The sequence below is a fragment of the Rattus norvegicus genome, chromosome 7, assembly GCF_021556685.1.
Source record: "Rattus norvegicus strain SHRSP/BbbUtx chromosome 7, alternate assembly SHRSP_T2T, whole genome shotgun sequence".
Taxonomy (NCBI): Eukaryota; Metazoa; Chordata; class Mammalia; order Rodentia; family Muridae; genus Rattus; species Rattus norvegicus.
In genome coordinates this window covers 133,213,128-133,229,967 of record NC_141540.1, presented here as the reverse complement: position 1 = coordinate 133,229,967, position 16,840 = coordinate 133,213,128, and the positions used below count along the sequence as shown (strand labels likewise).

The 16,840-nt window shown below is 42.2% G+C and overlaps 1 protein-coding gene, 1 long non-coding RNA gene and 1 pseudogene across 6 annotated transcripts in view; 1 reads left to right on the top strand and 2 right to left on the bottom strand.

The window, feature by feature from the left end:
- The window catches only part of LOC148004936 (uncharacterized), a 56,379-nt gene extending 54,944 nt beyond the window's left edge, over positions 1 to 1,435 (top strand). For all 3 annotated transcript variants that reach the window (XR_015625892.1, XR_015625894.1, XR_015625893.1), the window contains 2 exons: positions 68 to 423; positions 946 to 1,435. This is a non-coding gene — a long non-coding RNA (uncharacterized LOC148004936). The remainder of the gene's footprint in view (positions 1 to 67; positions 424 to 945) is intronic.
- Positions 1 to 15,834, bottom strand: part of Pdzrn4 (PDZ domain containing RING finger 4) — a 348,064-nt gene extending 332,230 nt beyond the window's left edge. Inside the window, exons 1-3 of one of the 3 annotated variants that reach the window (XM_087557538.1) lie at positions 14,800 to 15,834; positions 12,434 to 12,520; positions 10,312 to 10,419 (exon numbers count right to left, since the gene is read on the bottom strand). In XM_087557538.1, coding sequence (XP_087413664.1) covers positions 10,312 to 10,419; positions 12,434 to 12,520; positions 14,800 to 14,847 — 243 coding nt within the window. In that variant the 5' untranslated portion in view covers positions 14,848 to 15,834. The remainder of the gene's footprint in view (positions 1 to 10,311; positions 10,420 to 12,433; positions 12,521 to 14,799) is intronic. The other 2 variants (XM_087557539.1, XM_087557540.1) reach the window with 2 other exon arrangements.
- LOC148004935 (PDZ domain-containing RING finger protein 4 pseudogene) lies at positions 14,965 to 15,370 on the bottom strand (annotated as a pseudogene).
- Positions 15,835 to 16,840: the final 1,006 nt, after the last annotated feature.

Below are 16,840 nucleotides of genomic sequence, written 5' to 3'. Positions count from 1 at the left end.
GGTCGAGGATGCTCATAAACAAGATTCCTATTGTCCAGATTGACTCATTCCTATGTATCTCTCCTAGAACTTCATTTTCCTGCATCACCTGCTCTACGTGGCTTCCCTTTGGCTTGGGGAGTCCTTTTAAGATGTTTACTGGAGAGGAAAGCAAATGAAGCAGTGTGCTGAGAGGACAGAGCTCTTTATCCACACAGGAAGATGAGTTCTACCTTCATCATCCCTACAGTTCAGACAGAAGAATGGCTGTTGTTTTATGAAGGTGGTTCAATGGCCTCAACAGATGTGTTGTGGAAGGGAAGCTGACTGAATTCTGCACAGACCAAAGTGTTCTTTAAAGTCGCCTGACTGCCGAGAGTCAGCTTGCACATCGTTTCCTTTCCCATTGTTGCAGCCCTTTGCTGTCCAGCATGCTTATCCCAGGTATGTGTCTACTTTGAGAGTGAAGGTTGTGCTCTGTGCAAAGTAACATGTACTGTGTCTCTGGCTTTTTGTTTCTTTTACAGTGCCAGGGAATTAGACTCGGTGGCCTTGAGTATGTTGAAAAAGTCCTTCAGTACAGGGTAGGACTTAGGGCATGGAGAGAACTCTGCTCATCTATCTTATTGACAGACCATTTTAAATATTCCTCAGATGGATGGTGTCCATTTCACATCTTCGATTAATATGACACACACATAGACAGGCACATGTCTTTGTACACACCACCACCACAAGAGGAAAACTGGGATAGAGCTTAGAAACTGTTACCCACCGAACACAGAAAACACCTTCTTTTCAGCCTTCAAAAATATTTGTTAAAATTGTCTACAAAAAGTGAATCTACCTGTTATCCACTGTTTCAAGTATGAACTTTCCAGACATTAGAGAGGAAATGATAAACTGTCATGTCATCCCCATCTGATTGAATCTCTAAAAAGCTATTATTTATTGTCTCAATGACAGCACATGTTTGGCAGCTCTGCTCATCAACGTAAGAGACATTGTCAGCCTCAAGGGATTACATGAACCTGAATGCTAAACTCTCTGTATCGTCCCAGTTCTGAGCAACCTGATTGTATCATTCACTGCTTACCCCAGTTCAAAACACAGCTTCCTGCCAGGTACAAGAAGAATATGAAACAATTGTTCTGGATCCACCATGGGAAGAGGGAACCAGCCTGTTTGCTTTGGGACAGACTCGATGCTGGCCTCATCTCTATATTAAACAAATACTGCTTCTAATATGAAGCTTCTATTGCACAAATGCTTGCTAAGGATATCACAGGAGGCTTCCTTTTAAGATAAGAATATTAGCCTGGACTCCAGTGGACTGTTGGACTTTTCAAAAAATGCAATGGTTAGCAATTATATGAAAATTGTTTGAAACAAAAATTGTTTGGTTCTATGTTCTGAGACCAATCACATAGAGAAAATTAAATAAATAGTCCATCAATGTCTTAGTCCATTATTATTCACTACAGAGATACCAAATGAAAGTCAGGAGATTACTTTGACAATCAGAAAATGCAGTATCCAGACCTTGTGAAATAGGTTGCTAGGAAGAAAACAGGTTAGAAAATAAGCTCAATGTTGATATCAGCTTTAAACTTTTTAAAATGCACATCTAATATATATATATGAAATTATTCCTGCCTCTGTTAAGAGAAACTTTCTGATCCCAAGTTCAGAAATCCTATACATTACTCAAGGCCATATACATCTTTCAAGGTCATGTAAAATTCTTTGGATGCCCTTAAAAGTAAATCTCAGTCTCCTTTTAGAAGCAACAGCTCACATTTGCTACCCTTATACGCAGCACTGATCACACAGGGATGTGCATGGTGTTTTTCACATTTTATTTTCTTTGCAAAATTGCTATCGGAGTATAAAAGGTGCTTTAATTACTCACCGATTTTCTCATAATGCCTGGCACAATACATTGTATACACGAGACACTTGTAATTCATCTTCGTGATGCTCAGAGAAATTCATCTCACAGACTAGCATCAAGGTTAAATCTTAATTGAAAGTAATTGAATTTGTCCCACTTTTTCTTATGAATCACTGTCTGTTTCTAGCATTAGAAATGCTTTTTTTTTTCAAAGTAACGGATTTACATGTTTATGAGTTTCTTAGAGAACTGTCCATGGGCTAGGAAGTGGTCATGCACGCCTCTAATCCCAGCTCTGGAAGCAGAGGCAAACAGATCTCTGAGTTTGGAACCAGCCTGGTCTACGGAGTAAGTTCTAGGACAGCCAGGGCTACATAGAAAAACCCTTTCTCGAAAACCAAGCAACCAAGTAACTAACCAAGAAAAGAAAATAAAGAAAAGCAAAAAGAATAAAGGAAAAGAAAAAAGAAGATGACATGGGTTGCCCAGCTCTCTCAATGTCACTGTCAGGCTGTAGCACCTGAAGATTTCCAGGGAGGTTTCTCAAGCTGTATCATAGAAGTCACACACAGCCACTTCTTAAGACACCTGTTCACAATGCAGATGTCAGATCAACTCCGGATCTACTAAAACAATTCCCAAGTGGTTGATAATGCAGATCTTCTCTCACCTGCACTTAGCTGTCTTCAGAAGCCCTGCTGCTGTGTCCTGAGTGTTTCAAACTTCCCGACATTGAAATTTGAGACCCCCAGATGTCATCCATTATCTGTGACGTCAGTGGGAGAGTGCTTACCCCAGTGGCCGGGTAGAACTTCTCAATGCCCTTACATCCGTGTTTTATGATCACCAACCCCAAAATTGTAAACTAAGGGAGCCTACCCTTCCCTTTCTTAGACGAATAGAACATTCTTCAGTTTTTACCTCTGCCTTGACAGATAGTTCACTATCTTTAGAGTCTCAGCAGATTGCCTGCTATGACAAAACACACACACACACACATACACACACACACACACACACACACACACACACACACAAAATTCAAGGAATTTTTTATACTACTTATACATATACATGTTCCTGTGAGGTGGGACATGTAAATTTTTCACAGCAGGCAAAACTTTTCGAGGGACCTCAGAGATCCTAACTCACCTTCCACCAGATTTCCCCACCCATCTAGGCTAGTCTAATGTAATGTTCCACGTTTAAAGCTTGCCGGATCTGAACAGCTTCGACTCTCCAGAAGCCTTCTCAATATACCAAGCCTATTTCCCCTGCAGCTGCCCTCATAATTTGCTTCACTGAGTCTCTGTCTTAGAGAATGGCAGAGACCTAACTAGACACTTCATATGAAAGCATTCTCTAACTAATAAAGTGTTTTTTTCCCTATAAAGTATTATTACTTTGCTCAAACATTTAAAAATCCCCCTTGCCATTCAGTCCTTCGATTTCTGGTTTATGTTTTGCTTGGCCTAGAACTACACTCTCAACAAAACCAGTTAACGAGTACAATTATTTTAAGTAAACTAGGGACACCACGTAAGTCAATATACAATCAAGGCATTTGTTAGAGTGAGCAGGAGACTGCTAATCATCCTCTTCATATCAGAAGGGCTGCGCAGAACAACCCCGATGTGTGACCACCTGTCTGGAGGTGCTGCACTAATCAGCCCTGCTATCTGCTTCTCAGTTGTCATGCTTACAATCCCCCTGTCTCAGTCTCTCCCTAGTTTTGGAATTACATCTCTGTGCTCTAGTGACACGCTGAGAAATCGATTTCAGTGTTTTAGGGTCAACATGGATTCATTACTTGGAGCATTTATTTTTCTTTCTGCAAAGGACTCTGAGAGATTTCCAATCTCGGATACAGTTTCTGCAGCTCCACCCGTCAGTGAATGTTACACCTACCAGTGCACACTAGGAGCTGCACAAGGAACACACACAGTCAGACTTCACATTCCAAAGCACTGAGTAGGTTCACAAAATATCCGCAGAATTTCTCACAATATCCTCTCAAAGAGAAGATGGCTGTCAATGTTTAAGGCTATGGCTTCACTGTTCAACTGTTTACAAAGACAATATTTAAGACATTTCTTATACGTATTTTTATTTAGTAATTCTATCTTTTGAAATTTTCATCATGCAGACTGTGTCTATGTCACTCACGTCTTTCCCTCATACTCACAATTCCTCTTGTGCTCCTCCAATTCATGATCTCCTTTTAGTCACTATTGCTATAGGAAGTTAATGGCTGTTTTAATGCTATCAAAGGTTCATCACTTGCTAAAAACACACAACTTAAAGTGGCACTATTACTGCATTTTAAGCATGTTGTGAAAGACATTAGTGAAGTAACATGATTGACCCATGCATGGCTTCCTGAACACTTGCAGTAGGAAAGTTTGCCACTAATGTACTTGCTGTAGCAAAAATAATGCCTCCTGCTTGGGCATTCATTAGTGGCCTGTTAGAAGGCTAGACACATCAGTGAGTTCTAAAAATGCTTTCTAATTCAAAACATGCTACGACTGTGGGTCCCTAACACAGCCATCCAGAGTAGCCCAGGAGCTCTCTCCACAAAAGCTGAGCATGATGTGACAGACCTAGAAAGGAGACAGGAAGACACACACAGACACAGCATAAGCACATATATGTTGAGGTTCTAATGCGCGTAGAAGCCTCCTTAACATCCTGCAGTAGAAGTCACTCCTTTATTTCTAGTAAATAATAAAAATAATAGAGGCATAACTTTTGTATATTCTATGAATACACTTTCTGGAATATTTTTTCTAAAAACATTCTCCAGGAAAAGATGATTAAAAACCTAATATTTGCAAGAATTAGTTTATTTTATCGTGTGTGTGTGTGTGTGTGTGTGTGTGTGTGTGTGTGTGTGTGTTAGACAGAATAGACAGTAAGCATTTCTATTAAGTTATTTTGAAAGTGGGAAAACGATTGTGTGTCCAGTTTGTTACTTGCTCTCTCTTTGAACCTTACTTTTCTCATAGGTTACCATCACAGGTATGCAGTGTCAGCCTCAGAGCTTTGGGATAGAATGGGTTAAAACTTAAAAACATACAGAGGGTGCTAGACTTAAAATCCTTTAATGTTAGCTATTCTTATGGTAATCATCCAAAATGACTGCCCAGGCGAACATATGATTTTCCTTGATTGCCCTTGGTATCACTCCTCAACAGGAAAATCTTGTTCTACCCTCCCTCTCTCACCTCCCACTGTCTCATATCTATTTTTTCCATCAAAACATAGTGTTTTTGTCACTTTATGGCTTCCCACTTTAATAGACACAGTGTTAGAAATACAGTGTTACAGGGCTCTAGCTGCAGTGTGTTGATGACTGTGACACCATTTAAGCTTGTAAACCATGAGTGTAAGCCTGATCTTCAAGAGTTAGTTTCCAAGAAAGGACACAGGACAGTTACATAGGAATTTGTACACTGTGGTACTGACTGAGGCTGGAGAGATGGCTTTGAGTGTCAGAGCACCGGCAGCCATTCCAGAGAACCGGAGTTCAATTCCCAGCAGCCACATGGTGGCCCCCATCCACCTGTAACTCCAGTTCCAAAGGACCTGTCACCCTCTCCTGACCTCTGAGGGGCACTGCATCCCTATGGTACACAGACATACAAGGTGAAATACCCATACACACGGAATGACAATATAATCTAAAAATTAAGGTGAATTAAAAGACTACCTTAACAAAGGTCTGACTGTGCTTGTTAAGAGCTTTGTCCTCCTTGTCTCTCTCAAGTATCCTCGCTCTTACCATCTTATTTATATTTTGTCTGACGCACATTCACAGTTTGACCCAACAGATGGTCCGACTGTGACTGTTACCAGCTTTTGTAACCTTCCCTAAGTGATCCCAAGGGCTTCCCGTGACATGTTCTTGTCACCCAGCCTCTGCTGCTTCCAACCCTACTTGCTGACCCCAGATTGCCTTTTTTCCCCTCTCCCTGGCCGAGACCTCCCGACAGCATCCTACGGTCAGTAGATTGAAATCTACTTCTGCTGGTGCAGCAAAAATCCCTTTCCTTTTTACATCACGGTGCTGTAGTCATAGGAAGTAGCTTTTATTTCCAAACGTAGGCTGCCCTGCTTTTATCTTTCAATCTCTGATATATTTTCACCTCTCTTCCTCCAGCTGGCAAACTCCTTGAAACCTTTACACCCTCCAAACTCTTCAAAACCTCTAAACCACTTAACCGTCCTTGCTATTAAGCCTTCTACAATGCTTCCTTGGCCTTTCATGCCCCATGCGTCCTTTATGGTCCCCGAAGCCCTGTAAATCCACAGTGCAGAGCTCATGTCTCATCTCTGTCGCTCATGATTGTAGGCGCCTTGCTCTTTCCTTCTCTAAGACATGAGCTTGTTAAAAGTGATTCTGATTTCTTTTCTAGAGCCTCCTCTCCTAACATGTAGCCTGGCAGAGTCTAGACTTTCTCATAGCTCTTTCTAAGACATACAGCGTATCCAGATCTTCTGAGAGAAGTCAGTTGCTATCCTAATCTACGTGGGTCCTTCTGGCTGCATCTTTATGACAGATCACTTGGTAACAAAACCATATTCGTTACATAAAAGTCTTCACAGGAACGTTCACTATCTATGTGATTCACCAAGTGAAAAAGACCTGTGCCTAAATGTTAGTGGACTTCTGCTGCTGGAGGTAAAAGGATCCATTAGCTACTGTTCGTCAAGACTCATATTCGCAGTGGGAAAATACAGGTACATAGGTACATGAAACAAGTGAGAAACAAATTAATCAAATGAATATACGATGAACGATTGGCACAGAGAAATTAGATGAATAAGTTCTTGGTAGTGTATCCCAAAGTGTTTATAGTGACTATGTTGAGATTTGAGACCATATGATTTTATTCTCCTTGCTGTTTCTGTCTTTAATATTGACTAAACTCCTACTCAGTTATCAAAACACAGGCCAGTGACCACAAACTCCCAGATGTCAGTTCATCTCTGTTTTCCTGACTAGAAGAGCTCACAGGACCAGTTACCATTGAAGCACTTCTTCCCATGATTCCTAAATAAGCATCCCAAAGAAATCAAAGTGAAGCACAGACACTGTCCTCTTCTGATTTGTCCAAGGGCCTTTCATTTGTTGGCCCCACCTTATTTGTTAAAGACAAATTTACAATATGGTGTAAATCTCTTGTACACACTGAACTCGTTTACATGGATTTCTTATGCTGTCAACAGTATTTCTACCTTTACAGACTCTGGTGATATTTAGTGATGATATAACCCAAGTATTAAATTTAACTTGTTTTTAATACATGCAAATAAATATTTTCACAGTCATAGATGTGAAAATAGCTAGAAGCTGGCTAGCATGAATACTAGTAGAGAATGGCTCAAAAATTAGCTTGCTTTGCATCACTCAAAACTATCCCCGAGGTTTACCTCGTGAGTATGACTCTGCTGTATTCTTCGATGGTTTTGAATTTGATCAGTTCCCATGGAATGTAGACTACCAAAACCAGCCATTTTGGAGTTGTCGAATTTTGTTGAACTATGCTGGCAATTAGTGTTATCACTAATATTTCTTTAGAATTAATAAAGTCTCTATAGCCATTAAGAGAACCAAATACTAACATATCTACTTTTTATTCAAATTAGTGATTTACTAAAAAACTACAGTTCATAAATCTGTCATGTACACATTAAGCTAATAACCACACCCAACATTTGGAATATATTTTGAATATAAGGTAACAAACTTTTCCAGTTTTTTTTTTTATTTCAAAGCATTCAGAATGAGTCAAATTGTTGACAGTTAAGTCACCTTATCATATACAAATTACTTATCCCCTTTTACACTGTGGAAAATGTATTTGTGACCAGATTTAAAGCATCATTGTATTTTGAAAATATTTAAAACCTGGTTTAACCTTCAATTGGAAAATCAGAAAGCAGAAAATAAATTATCAATTTTGTTTTAAAAATCTATTTATCCAACTCTGCACATCTTTAATCAATACAGTTTGTCGATTTCTGGTTAGATACAAACTTAATATTGACTAGTAGCTCCGACACAGGAATTACAGTGATTGACAGGCATCGACTGTTTCTAATTTTTTTTTTTTTTTGGCCTCTGAGGATTGCTCATGACATCTGTGTGTTTTTAAGACTTGTTGGAATGGATACTAAAGTCATGAGGTATCTGCTCCAGGGGCTGAGAGAACAGGAGCTGCAGCCAAGTATCAGAGGTTTGTTTCCAGTCATCCTCCTTCTAAAGTAGTCACACACATCATCAAGATAATTTCATAAATACTAAAAATCATTTTAATTAATTCTTGACAACAAGTGTGGCCTCATAACTCTCTTATGGAACCAAAATATATCTGACATAAATAAACAGTATGTAAGAGATAGACACACACACACATACACACATATATACATACATACACACATACATTATATACATATAACATATATAATTTTCCGAGAGAAGTCTCCTCAAATTTATGGCTTTATAACAAGTTTCAAGGTCTTTGTCTCGCTTGTTAAGTTATATAATCATACCTCAGCTCATTATGATTTCAGCTGGTTCTCCATTGATAGGTTATTTTTCTATTTATTTTTTTAATAGTTTAAATAAAATCAGCATGACAAATATTAGTAATGGCATTGAATGGATTACTAGACGAACTCATTACCAAGCATAGATTTTTAAAATAAAGTGACCTTTTCCAGTAAGAAAACCAATGAGATTTTGTACACTTGACATTATTCTATTTTTGGTGCTGGGGATGGACCCCCTGGCCTCAAGCATACAAGCCAAGTACTGTGTGAGCTAATCTCCTTCCCAACCTTAAATGAGTGCTTTAAAAAAATATACACAATAAAGACAAATCCTGCTTTCCTTTTAAAGGCATATTTTAGTGTGTGCATGTGTGTGTGTGTGTGTGTTTGCGAATGAGTGCCACATGTGTGTTGGGGTGCCACAGAACCCAGAGGGTCAGACCCTCTAATTGTCAGCCACCTGATAATGCGTGCTGAGAACAGAATTCAGATCTGCAATAGGAACATGCATCTTAATTGCTGAGCCCTCTTTCCAGGTCTGATTTTGTTACTTTTTATTGCAACATTAACCGACATTAGCATACGCCATGCTGTCAAATAGCTAGCATAATTTAAGTCCACATTACTGACTTCTGTTGTTGAGATATAGGCGTGTCTGAGCACACTTGTTCCCTGAGACACTAAAGGTAGACTTCCATTCCGTGAGAATGCTTATGATAGGATACAGAAGACGTAATGCACACCCATTCACAGTGGTGAAAATAGTCTTCCGACTACAGCCACTGTAATATTTACACGTTTGCTGCAGACAACCTGAAGCAAACTGAAAAGCAAATAGAAGGCTGTCTGCCCTTTCTTGGCTACAAAAACTAGAGGCAGTGTTGATCTGGAGACCTGTTTACCAAAACACAATCTTCGCACAAAGGCAGCCTCCAGTTCTTCCCAGTGTCTGGAAAGCTTGATGCTGGACACCTTGGTTTACTTTCTATTCCTATTCTGACTCAATGTATTCAAAGTCCAACCTTGTTAACATACACAGAACATTAACATCTATTTAAATCTGAAACCTATCAGAAGTTTAATATTGGAAAGTGGGATCAATCCACCCAGAAAGACAATGCTAATGATTCCATAATACAGAACAAACTGATTGATTTTCCAAATACCGTGGAGTCCGATAGACCTTCTCCATGTCTATTTATAGCTTTGCAAATATATTGGAAGTTAATTAACCAACAAAAATAACATAATATCTTTTGGTAACAACCAATAATAATTGAACATCAGGGGGAGAGAGAGAGAGAACACTCCAACCCTGTCATCATGGCCCAGTTCCCAGCATAAGCTTCAAACACAACACAACTGCATATGCAAGAGCTTCCCATAGCTCCTCCCCACAGGGCAAGACAACTACTCCCATTTGCCTTGCTTTTAAAAGAGGCACGCCACACCAAGGGATAATAATGGAAAATTATGATAATCCCAGCGTCCACACGCACATACTAATAGCAAGTTTCAATAGCAGTGTTTGCTTCTCAAATCCGTGCTTGAGCACAGATTTGCCACCCTCGGAATGTCATAAAGATGAGTTTCAGCACAGTCAGAGAACTTCCCTCAACGACTGTGGCAGGGATGTGTTAAAATACAGATGTTAATACAGCTGGAAACATAAGGTAGTTTGTACTTTCATCCCACTGTCTGCTAGTTGACCGAGAAGCATCGAGTTTTACCTTTTTAGGAAGAAATAAAACAGCAGTTTCTCCACGGCAGTGAGATTTATACTCTGATAAGGACCCAGAGGTGGACAACATGTGAGCAGCCCTATAGAGGCTTCATCACGGATCACACGCCTTTTTTTTTTTTTTTAACTGCCTTACCGCAATGATTTTGTCATGAATCTCCAGGCCATCTGCTCGGTCTGCAGGTCCATTTTCTAAAATTTTCGAAACATAAATTCCTTCAGGTGCCGATTGCTTCTGGGAACTCTATAGACCAAAAAAAAAAAAAAATGTTATCAGAAAGTAACATTATTAAGCAAACTTTACATCTTGTAAAAGGTGATTTTTCTAAATGTAACACTAGCAATCACTCTGCTCAAACACGTAACTCTCTTAGCTGGGAATTTGGCAGGGAATTAACTTATTTAATGCCAACAAGTCATTAATCAAGATGACAGCTGTAATGGACAAGCCCAGCGTCTCTGACAAGATCATTTATTTACTCTCCATTTTGAATGCGCTTGGAAAGCCTTGGAGAAGGGTGCATGCAAGGGGAGGTCAACAGTGTTACTGTAAAAACCTCACACCTAAAATGTGATATGGGAGACAGAAGAAAAGACAGAGCATACCAGAAGAAAGACAGCAAATCTACCCTCTAGTATATAACAACGTAGACACACTCATGGTTCTAAAAATATAATTTAGTTTTCAGTGAGAGAAATTTGGAATCATAGCGCTTGAGCACCCAGGAAACCGAATGATTTTAAATCTAAAGATCTCAAAATGTCAACTTTACATGGCCATGAAGTCCTTTCAAATTTTATCTGTACATGGTTCTGTGTGCCCGTTTCACAGGACATGGGCAAACCTCGAACATACAGCATTTTGATACTGCAGGATTTCGGCCGATCATGAGAAACCAATGGTCCTGTAAAACCTACTAAGGAAGATGTTTATCATCATATAACAAGGCATTCTATGTCCTTAAATGTCAATTGATTTTATGGCAGGATAAATAAAATTAGCCCCACAACTTCTCCTTATTTGGCCTGCCTCAAACAGAATTGGAAGTGATTCTTTAAAATGTTCAGTACCATTTAAATATCTGTTTCGTAACTGGCTTCTTATAAATAATCCCTGATAGAAGGGAGAATGGAAATAATATAAAATTGTGTTTTTATAATAACTGGGACCAGTGTAGAGCAGAAGTAGAATGGCCTTGGATCGCTGGGTTTGCTAGTTGAACAGAAGTCCCAGGATGGCACCATCTTAACCCCTAGGCTGGTATGGGTCATCATCATCCCAAATCCAGCTCAGAGCAGGACCTAAAGTCCTACAGTGGGTGAGTTGTAGGTGCCCCACAGAACAGGGACATTTCATAGCCCTTATTAGCTGTAGTCAATAAGTTGATTTCATTACAAAAATTTCGCTGTCTTTATTTAGTTACATTCAAAATTGAGACCCTGGGATTGCAGGATGTCCAAGAATTTCATAACTACCACATGCACATTCGTAATACAAATTTGAGAATAAGTATATGGTAGGAATATTTTTTCCAATTAAATAGGGAGTTGATTCGGGACATCAAAAAAATGTTTCCTATCAAGTCTCTGTGCATGATGTTTCTTAAGAAAGGAAAAAAGAACGTCAGTTTTCTTTTATTTAAATGCACTTTGACATTTTGTTTGATACGGTCAGCTCCATGACCACCTTGTCTAGAGACAGGACCATCTGAGAACGGAAGTAAGAAGCAGACATGATACTAAGCATTGCAAATGAAAACTGCCTACACAGGGCACTCTGCCACAGGTTCAAGAGCTCTGCCCGTGACGCTATCCAAGGAAGGTAGTGAGATATGAAACACACTCTTTTCTTTGTGGCTATAGCTGAGGGAATCAAGGGTTAACTGGAATGTTTTGCTTTCAAATTCTCTCATGACCGAAAATCTGAGTATACATTAGATCTCCATTAAGAATCTGTTTCGGGGGTTGGAGAGATGGCTCAGTAGTTAAGAGCGCTGACTGCTCTTGGCTGCCCTTCCAGAGGTCCTGAGTTCAACTCCCGGCAACCACATGGTGGCTCACAACCATCTGTCATGGGATCAGATGCCCTCTTCTGGTGTGTCTGAAGACAGCGGCAGTGTATTCATATACATAAAATATGAAAATCTTGAGGGGGGGAAAGAATCTGTTTTGGGGGCACAAACATCCTTTTAAGGAGCCTGTTTGTCTGAGCCCTCGTCAGTTTCACGTTTGGAACACTGCATCGACAAAGGCGTCACCTGATTTGGGCGGCCGCCTATTATGTTGAATCCCAAGGTATCATCTTCTCTTTCCAACACAACGGTGAATGGCTTCTGTTCTCCATCCTAAGTGAAAAGGGGGAGAACTGGATAAGTAAATGAAAAAAAAAATACGAGAGAAAACCACTACAGCGACACTATACTGTAAATAGAAAAGAATCTTGAGGATACTCGACTCAGTAAAATTTCCCCTCAATCACACTTTAAAGGCTGAATTTGAAAAAAACTGCTGTGCACAGGAGCAGAAGGGGGTTTCCAAGCAGCTCCACGGATTTGCATTCCACACAGGGAATATTCCACTCTGACTATACCTTAACTGCAAACAGAAATCTGGGCTTCACCAGTTAGGGCTTCTTATTTTTAAACTTTGTATGACAGAAATGAAAAATAAATTGTCAGTGGATCTTAGAAACATTTTCATGTCAATTTTCACTGTAGAAAGCCTTAAGCGAGCTTGGAAGAAAAAAAAAAAAAGGCTGAGTTATTTATAAAGTCCCTTTAGCAGCAACACTCGGGCTGGCCCTGTAATGCAGGGTCTACTGGAAGGCAGCCATCTTGATTTTAAATAGCCTCGGGATTTGGTTTGTCATAATTCTCACAGAATCAAAAATAAAAGGAGTTTGCTTGGCAGAGCAGTGTGTATTTCTTTCCCCACGATACAGTAATATTTAAGCAAATATAAATTATATCAGCCACTTGTTAGCAAAGACTAATTTAAACAGGCACTGGAGGAGCTGGACAAGGAGCTCTGAAGTCATCATTAGAGACCTTGTTAACCGCTCTGTGGAACTGAAATACCTGGAGTTCCATCTGATGCAGGATTGAAACCCCACTGCATCCCACTGCTACCTTGCTCCCTGACTTGCCCTACCCCCTCAAGAGCTTTGCCAGAGCCCACAGCAACCCCTAGAGGCAGCAGAAAGTGATTTTGAGAAGTCTATACAACCCCCGCCAGCAGCATTTGAAAATATTTCCACAAAGCAAGGCAAGGAACAGCGGTTCTCAACCTGAGGGTCCCAAACCCTTTGCAGGATTACATATCAGATATTTACCTTATGATTCATAACAGTGGCAAAATTAGTTATGAACTAGCAGCAAAATGCTTTCATGGTTGTAGGTCACCACAACATGAGGGACTGTATTAAAGGGTTGCAGCACAGACTGCCCCTGGCAGAGAACCACACAGTTGGATGGGATGCTGAACTTCTTTATCCCAAAATTCTAATGGTTGCTCGTTTCCACCAAAAAGTTGAGACCTGGACTGGCAGTGCATATCATATGTGTGCGCTTTTCTCTAGGTCACTCATCGGAATGAAGATTCTCCTATACACAAGCTGACTAGGGAACTCGTGTAGCCTCTTGTCTTTTTAATTTTTATTCTCCCCATTAACTAACTGCACATGGTGATGTGTTATGCAACGACATTTTTACCCAAGTATGCTTTGTGAGCTGGGCATACTGGTCTTCCTACAATCAGAACAGTTTCTCACACTTTGTGTGTGTTTTTCAGGCTAGGGGCAGGACGGTTAAAACAGGGTCGGGGTCGGAGGCAGATCTAAGCAACCAGTCCAGAACTGGTTGCTCCTCCCCAGGGGTGTAGAAGAAAACAGCTTCTGACTAGGGAGTGCAGGTTCTGTTAATCCTGCTTGCTCTGCCAGAGACGGTTTGAGTTAAACACCAAAGGAAGACAGCTGATAAACAAGTCGCTTTACCCTGGCTGCAGCTTTCAACTCAGGACTAACAGCTACTGCTGCTTGGCACTCAAGGAGCCAGTGTGACTTCAGGCCTTTGTTCTTATCCTGGGACAGGTCCCCAGGTCACAATGTGCACATTGACCACCAATAAGGACACAGGAGGTCAGGAGAGAGGGATCAACGGGGACAGTCAGGGATGTAAAGAACTCTCCGCCACCAACCGTCCCTTGAGGTGCCGGAACTGAGGAAAGGGTAGTTAACTAACCGATAGGCAGGCGTATTTTGGCCAGAAAATAAGTCTTTCACAGCCAATTAACCGGCTTACTTATGGAATCTGCTTCAGTCGCAGGCCAAGAGCGCGAAAGATGGGCAGCGAAGGTGGGTAGAGGAGTGGAAGACGAGTTCAGAGTATGGACGTGGAAAGAGTTTTTTCAATGTCTCCTCCAGGAGAACTTGAGTTTGATTCCCTTAATCCTAAATGATGTTTCTGGGGCAGCGATGCAGATGAGGCTAGGGGAGCATAATCAGAGGGAGAGGTGTCATGCAGCTCTGGCAAAAGGGATGGCAGCTCCAGAAAGAATCCTCAACACTAGGGAAGACGCTCCCCTTCCCACCCCAACCTTGCTTAGGGGTTCACTCCCTTAGGCTTACCTGGCCGCGGCCTCCTCGGTCCCCGACGAAGTTGCGCGTGTGCGCCATGTACTGAGCCAACTTCTCCTGGTACCTGCGCTCCAACAAACCGACCTGCGCCTGCCAGCAGGCAACGACCAGAGGCCGACCCCCAGGTCCGGGTGGCCCCTCACGCGTGTCCCCACTTCAGCAGGTCTTAGTCGCCGAGTGCCTTTCCTCCTCGCCGCCTCCGCAGCCGCCTGGGCAGTGGCTGTCACAGCCGCTGGCAGGGCCGAAGGCGCAGCGCTGGACGTGCGCAGGCAGCTTCCTGCAGCTGCCCGCTGTGGCCGCAGCCCCGTCCGCTGTTGTCGCACTGCACGCGCAGTTGCTGGACCAGGCTGCGCAGCGGCAGCACCCGGTACAGCTCGCCCGGCGCCAGCGGCTGGCACTGCAGCGGGCACCGGCGTCTCCGCGCTGCCCTGGGCAGCAGGCAGCTGGCGCAGAAGACGTGGCCGCAAGGCGTGCACGCGGGCTCCTCCAGCACCTGGTCACACAGCTGGCACTGGAAAGCGGGGTCCACGGCTTCCGTGAAACGCTCCAAAGCGAAGCCCATGGTAGTGGTGGGAGGGAGGAGAGCCAAAAGGGGTGTCCGCTTCTTCCGATCACCCCCCAAGCTGCGCCAGGGGCAGCGGTCTCACCGCCGCTGAGCTCCTTGGGGGAGGTCTGTGTGTGATCTCAGAATAAGTTTGGCTTGGAGTTTCGAAGCTTTGGCTAGGTCCTGACTTCTCTATATTGACACTCATTGAAGTCACCTGGGTGACTCCTTCCTTCCCCCTACCCTTTTCTTTGTGGCTTTGTAATGCAAGGTCTTTCAAGTCTATCCTGGACAAAGAGGCGAGTTTACAGTGGTCCTTGGGTCTGCTTTATTCTCTCTCTGAGACAAGAACTTCAAGTCCCCCGAGGTACTCATCTGGGTAGAGGTGGCCATGGGCGCAACATTGACAGTGAGAATGTTGAAATCTACCAGGGCAGAACATCCCAGGGGTCAGGGTCTCGAGTCAAACAGATCCTCAGTTTAAATAAACAGTTTGAAATACCACACTTTTGTTCTTTCAAGGCAGCTAATTAAAAAAAATCATCAGGTAAGAACTCTGACCCTAAGGCTTCACCACCGGGGGCGTGGAGGGATATCACGTATGAAATCCACAGAGCCAGGCTTCTCAGAACCTGCAGTGAGGGTTGGGAAAGGCCAATGGCCTGCCTCAGGCACCTTACTCTTGGTGTGGGGGAGGGCAGTGAGCAGCCTCCGGCCAGGTGAATAGACTAAAGCTTTGTTACAGCAGCTTGCCTCAGAGTTCAGATAGTTGTCCAGCTATATATTTTCCACCTTCAGAAGCATTTTGCTACTGGGAATGGGCTAGGAGAAGCATTTTACTTCTGGGAATGGGGTCCGGTCTTTTGAGCACCTGGAAGAAAAAGAAAAAATAATGATCGTGAACAAAACAGTTGGATGACAAACGCCAGGCTTCAGTGATGCCTCTCTTTCCTCAAACTGAAAAGTAATCAGACCAAACTGCCCCCTTCTAGTTCGACTTTAGGCGTGTGGCCTGCCAGACTTTCTTGAAAACATATAGTAGAGTAACCCTTTCAGGCACATTGACCATGTTCTCGTCGCCTTGTCTGGAAACTTAGGAATGTAAAGAGCCCATAACACCGTAACACAGGGACATATGCACACGGCTTACCGCCATTACCGAGAAACCATGCCAGATGCTCGGGAGGAGAATTCTTGAATTAACCACCCTCTCTGCCATTTGGGTGCTGCTCCTGGAAGGCTGTGAAGAACATCCGTGCAAATGGGTCCAGACTTTGTAATAATAATGGCATAGAGCTTCCTTCCAGTCAGAACCTTCTGAACTGTCAATGGCCAAGGAAATCCCGGAGTGGTGGTCCAGATATCTGAAATACTTCTTCTTTTGTCAAAATAAGATGCTATATTGTACATGTTCTATACACCTATGCAGTCTTAGGATTCTTAAAACCTACTTTATTTAGGGTTCTTAAACACTACAACCTCCCTTCT